Here is a 6,392-nt window from a genome sequence, read left to right on the forward strand (position 1 = left end):
AAGATTTTACTAACAATAGTTGGTAACCCTTTGTTTGTATATTTTGTATATGTACATATGGTTTATACCATTGTTGGTATTAGCTGTATTTATGTTATTTTTAACATGAATAAATTTTAATCATTTTAAAGACTAATATCTTACATTACGTCGCTATTAAGTGTACCTTTTAAACTTAATATCTATAAAATATATCGTTCGACGTCCGTAATTAAATTTTACGTAACAATAAGTTGTCAACCCTTTGTTTATGTTTGGGCGGTCAAAAGTGATAGGGGTTGGATTTGAGCGAGGTTAAAAAAAGCTGGCGGCCCAGTAATTATGCTCATTTATATAATAATTGTCTTTGCGAGCGGAGCTTGCGTTCGAGTGTTTAATTTTACCGCTAAATTCCAAGAGAATTTATATAAAAGTGATAAAATATAGTAACCCGTTTGTTTTATATGAATGTTTTTATGTTATAGATTGTTGATGTGCTCATTATTGCATTCGTTAGCCATTATTTAAGACCCAAGAATCTTATTTTTCTTCGTCGATAAGACCTTTATCACTGTATTTTTAAACGAAAGTGGGTTTGAAGCAATATGGGTACATCTTCAATATATGACAATTTTGTTCTATATAATATTTGTAGTTTTGATAGGACATATCTGAGTCAGCAAGTAAATTGACGTACCTTGTTTTGTTTACGTTTTCCGTCTGCAAAAGTTAAATTCGTTCATCGTAAACAAAACTTATAATGACACAGATATATTCCATCATTCTACTCGTTTTAACTTTTGATTACAGCGTTCCCTTTGTATAATCAAAACTTATTTGAGTCCTGATTCAAATCTTCTAAAACAATTTTACTATAGGTTTTAAAATAAGATTTTCTTTTTACTTAATTCAATTATAATGACGTTAATTGATAGATTATTTACGTTACGAGTAACTCAACCATATTATATAAAAAAAAATGGTCGCTTACAAAAATTATATTTAGCTAGCTTTATCTAAAGTGTTTTTAAAACATCATTGAAGATATTCAGATTTAGCTAGTACATAAGTTTTTAATTGCTTGATACATCATAATGAATATGTTTTTGATAGCTCAGCGATAGCTATTTTTAAGCGTTGAATCATGTAAAATTAATTACATATTCTTTAACTTAATTGAATCTAATAAAACAAAGTTTTAATGTTTAAATAGCTTAACGATAGCTATTTTCAAGCGTTGAATCATGTAAAATTAATTACATATTCTTTAACTTAAAGAATTTTACTTTTAGATGATAAATCAAAGTTTAATGGTTAGGAGGTTCAACCATAGTTGCTTAAAAAACAAAAAGAAATATTCGTGTGTACAGTCTTTTTCATAAAATTAACTTTACTATATTGCCTTTCAGAATCACTAGTCCTCTATTTTAAATTTACATTCGCTCATAATGTATGTGCCTGACAGCCTGGACGCGCATCAGAATATTAAGGAAAGATTCGAGGAATCAATGAGGGCGGCTGCGGCCACTCTTGCCAATTCCTCGTTTCTTGAAAACTCCTTAGACGACTCGAGTTCAGTGTACAGCGACCAGTCTGGGATGCCAAGCCTTGCTGATGTCGATGACTATGGGGGCGCAAGTACTGTAGAGTCCGAAAGGGATCAAGGGGAGATGTTCGGCAACGAGCATCTCTCACTGATGCTTAGTAGAACGATACAAATCATCTGGTCTCTCCTCAATTCGGTGATGCAGAACTCCTGCGGTGACATTGGTGACGATGTTGCCGGAGGTGATTCTGGGTCTGCCGAGTTGGGGAGAGACCAGAAGACGAGTCAGGACACCTTCAACATGGATGGCTTAATTAACATGTTGTTGGGGTTTGGCTTGTTTTCATGTGCTCTTATAGTGGTCTTCTTCGGCGCTGTAGGGCTTGAGACTCTTACACGTATTGACAACACCTCAGACAGGTCGCTGGCTCGCTGGATAAGAGATGTATGTACGCGCCTCCGAAACATAGGCGTCAGGACCATTGAGCTTCTCCACTGCAGTAACAGGACCAACAGGACTAGAGCTGGGGTTATGTCGCCAACTGCGGAGCCGTCGGACACCATGTATGAAGCCGCGTCCTCTGAGATTGATGATATTCTGTCGGATACACAGGTGAGTTTTCTTCTGTTGTATATTTCTTTTTTTTTTTGTATAATTTTTTTTCTAGCCACCCGATTTGTATAATAAAGCATCATGTTGGTGTATGGTTGTTCTGTCCTATTCTCACTTCCTCAACGTTGACTTTCGGCTCTTCCATATATATCGCTTCACCGTTTGTCATCGTTTTATGTCGCCAGAGAAATCCGCTCGGTTACCGCAATTAAGTTGAGATACCAGTTAACATTTACTAAAATCTTAAGTAGCAACCTAATATTATTTCCCTCTGGGAAAGTTAAGAGTTTGCTCGTGCCGTACGTTTCTCATTGGGGTTTAAATGTTAGATCAAGACTTTAATGTTTTCCTTTTGTTTTAGGCTCCCTCTGCTAGTCCATCGACTCCAGCAGAAGTGAGGTCCAGAATTGGCCTGTTTGCCGTACACTGTTTGTCTGCCACTGAGGATCGGATTACTGGAAGAAATGTGCCTGTGGGCTTGGAAACCTCGACGGGAAGTCCTGGTTTCCGTCCGTTGATTGTTGATCAAACAGAGCGTTTACATGTAAGTATCCATGCTTTAGTTTTCTATTAATTTTCAGAAAGAGGCTGCATATTTGTACACGTATCTAGAGGTATTTGCAACTAAAATTCTTTTATTGGTAGAATATTAATCTTAAAATGTATGGTTGCATAAGCATTTTTGAACCGATCTAAGATTTTAATTCTAGTATAAAGTGGGTTGAATTGCTACCTAATCATATAGCTTTACAGGATTTTAGGCATTCTCATTTCCTGATTTTCCTAGACTCATTGTTAATATTGCGATTAAACTAATAAGATTTAGTATATTTTAGGCAACCAACTCCATCCCCCTGGCACAGTTTTACACCAATATGGGGAGGTGTAATCGAGTCAGCTCTGAGAGGACAGCTGAGGTATCCAGCGACAGCTCTTCCTTGAGCTCTATTATGTGCTTAAGTCGCATTGAATCTCCTTCTGCAGCTGATTTGTCTGTGGTAAGTTTGATAAGCTCTTATAATATTTCTTCGTTGCAAAAATTACGTAACTTAGACTAGGCTATTTAGCTCAGCTAGCTATGCTTTTAGACAATAACTTTACTTTAACTATGGTGTAATTTCTTCCTAATAGTTAATAGCAAGATTCTAGATAAAGTATTAGTAAAATTGACTCATAAACATATATGGATTAACGTTGATAAATTTTCTTGTGAACATTTATTAACATGGTTGTCTAATAATGTCCCTTTCTTAATTTTAGGATGCGGCCAGTTTAGTCCCACTGGTTGACGATATCGAGGACCCCGATCTTCCGCCGATTAGATTTAATGCGGTGACTGATGAGATCGAGTACCCCACTCCACTGCGGGTCCTCAGTTTAGAACGTTTGCGCCGCTCCATGCGTACTCCAACGCCTGCTATCTTGGAAGAGATAACATCAGCGGAGAGTAGCTTCAACTCAGCTACGCATTCCTCAGATAACAACAGGACAGAGGATTCCGGCGTCGAGGGAGTCCCTCGACGTCGGGGTCCCATGTTCCCTAAACGCACGCCGTGAAGTGGCGCTGTTAGCTTGGTTGAAACTATGACATACAAATTTTAAGACAATGACCAGTTTTAGACAACATGTGACTAAATTTACAGATTTTCTATTCTTATGTAACTAGTCAAAATAGTAATCACTATGAAGTAAAGACTTTTGTTATTAGACATTATGACCTTTTTTATACTGTACAAAACCAAACATTAATTTACACTTCTGCCATTATATTATGTACATATATGTTTAGTCTGTAAGGATATTTAGTATGTAAGGAAATGATTATAAGGTTGTATTTTCTTTATGCTCATAATTTAAAACTTCATTCAATTCTTAATTACTTTCTTCGTAAGCGAACTAATCCTTTTTTTCTTTCTCAATAGTATTTTAACAACTGTAATTACAGCCTTATGTCACAGTTTATTCATTCTTGTTAGCTTATAAGGGTCATGTATATATAGATATTTAATCGAACTCGCAACTCAGTACCTTTTCTCTAAATTTCATTTATATCCATCCCTGTGCATTAATCGTGAATTTTAATTGTGCTGTGATATAGAGAGGACTTGTAAATAGCATATATATTTTTTTTTTGTAACTAATATCTAAGTAGACTGAAAGACTGACGTTAGACAAAATTATTTACATACGCTTATTCAAGTATTTTTTTTTTTTTAAGAAAACTCATGTAAAGACTGTTTGTAACTCAAGTAATTAAAGTAATATCATTGGTTGGATGATCTCATTAAGGAAGTTTTATTTAATTAGTAGGGCTTAGAATAAATAGCGTTTCCCTTTTAAATTTCAATACAATAGTCACAAAATTTAAAGTCTCAAGGTAAAATGTTCTTATGTCCCTTTAGATTTAAAACTAAGTCTTATTTCCAACAAGTAGAGTTAAGTGTTAGGCTTCCGTTAGCTTGTTATTAGGCTATGTGCTTTTTATATGTATAAATTCAACATTTATGTATAAACTCAACGTTTAGCAATCTCGAAGTTTTATTATGTGCCATTATACAGCTTATGTCCAAATTATATTAACTAAGATGTTAAATTGTCAGAAAACTTCTTACTATCATAATGTTTTTCAACTACTGTAAAAATAAAAGTTTATGTTCTGTTTTCAAAATTGATTTAATTTTAAGTTTTCACCAAAGAAAAATATTTGTCAAAGTTTTTATACCTTTCTAAAGATTATTTACTTTTTGTTTAAATAAATATAGCAATTTTAAGTAGCGTATACACTGTTATTTACTGATTTAGTATTTGTTGTGTATAACTCCCGTTTACGTAGCTACTCTATAAGTATTACTGTCTGTTCCTTAATTTAGTTAGATACATAATTAAAGTTTATTTTTGCAAGGTGCTTAGTTTAGCTTACATTCACTTGGTTTATGATAACTTGTATAAATAACAAAATTTCTTGTTATGTTCTTTTTGATATCTCTACTATGATTTATGCGATTAATTTTCTATCGTTTTCAATAATTACATAGAGATATATGAGAATATAAGTATTTTACATCAATACACATATGTACAAGAGGTTTTATCGTATGCGAAAACTTTTATATCGTTAGGATACGTCCGTACGTCATTGTTAGAAACTCAGATTATAAGAATCAGTTGTAATCTAGTTTACTCTTCGTGGATAGTGGGGAGAGTACAATGTCCAGAAATAAGAAGGACTGTGTCTCTCAAATTCTCTATTTGGCGTGCTACTGCCCGTAATTCGTCTGTTATAGTCTGTCGGTTTCTATACTCTTGCTGTCTATACCGTATAACCAAACGGTTGTATGCGTCTCTATAAGTGTTTCTAAGTATACGACAGTGCAAGTATCGTACAATACGACTAGGTTGGCTGATTCCACAACTAATTTTAAACGCTAACATTTCTTTAATCATCGTAAGCAAGTTATAACAATATTCTACTAGGTTTGCGAAGGTCTCATGTAGAACCCGTTGTGATCTAGGCATAGGCCTTCGGAATCTAGTTTGCATTTTATAACTTTTGTAAAATATTCTGTTAAGACTTACGTGTTATGCGATAACTGTAGTACTTCACAAGGTTGGTGATTTCCTCACTTGTGGATATGTTATAGTAAACTGACTCAATTTCAGGGTAAAATTTAAGTTATCGTTATTGTTTACTACTACTAAAATTCTGAGTGGGCGTTTCCTGTCCGAAGTTATAATTAAAGTTTTTGACATATTTTTTTTGTATGTAGAGTGGTTATAGTTTCTAATAACTAATCAACTCATCATAATTCAAGGCGTATATATATAGGTTGCCTATTAGTACTGCTATGTTTGTACACTTTGTACAATTTGTATTAAATGTTTTAAATAGTTTTTGTGTATATTTTAGGGTGCGTATTTAACATTTGTAACATTCGTATTTTTGTACAATCTGTATCAATCGTTTGACTCTGTTTGCCTATACAGATTCAAAACTCTCTATATGCAAAAATTTTGTTTCTATGTAAGTGTTTTTTTTTTGAAGGGATCGACTCTTTAGTCGACGTATATTGCATATAGTTGGTCTCCCCGTTGAAGAGAAAAAAATGTATATTATACCACTGAATATATAACTTTGAGTGGGAACATTTATATGAATATGATAACTTAGTTATCAGATTAGAATAACATATTATCATATTGTTCACAAGTTTACAGGGTAAATGGAAATGTAAATTACGGTTGTGAACTTGTGCC

At 33.8% G+C, this 6,392-nt stretch overlaps 1 protein-coding gene across 1 annotated transcript; it reads left to right on the forward strand.

Moving 5' to 3' along the window:
- Positions 1-2,925: 2,925 nt before the first annotated feature.
- On the forward strand, positions 2,926-4,201 carry LOC145315137 (uncharacterized). The gene is made up of 2 exons (XM_080155183.1): positions 2,926-3,136; positions 3,399-4,201. Exons 1-2 carry the CDS (start codon positions 3,014-3,016, stop codon positions 3,693-3,695), a joined length of 420 nt encoding a protein of 139 aa, XP_080011309.1. The 5' UTR covers positions 2,926-3,013; the 3' UTR covers positions 3,696-4,201.
- The last annotated feature ends 2,191 nt before the right edge of the window (positions 4,202-6,392 follow it).

Source organism: Acartia tonsa, chromosome 3, assembly GCF_053477335.1.
Source record: "Acartia tonsa isolate MP-2025a chromosome 3, ASM5347733v1, whole genome shotgun sequence".
Classification (NCBI taxonomy): Eukaryota; Metazoa; Arthropoda; class Copepoda; order Calanoida; family Acartiidae; genus Acartia; species Acartia tonsa.

Excerpts from the sequence above, each read along its gene's own strand:
- LOC145315137 (XM_080155183.1), top strand. The coding sequence starts at position 3,014 with ATGGGGAGGTGTAATCGAGTCAGCTCTGAGAGGACAGCTGAGGTATCC. Across the intron at positions 3,137-3,398 it reads CTGCAGCTGATTTGTCTGTG|GATGCGGCCAGTTTAGTCCC; the intron begins GTAAGTTTGATA and ends TCTTAATTTTAG.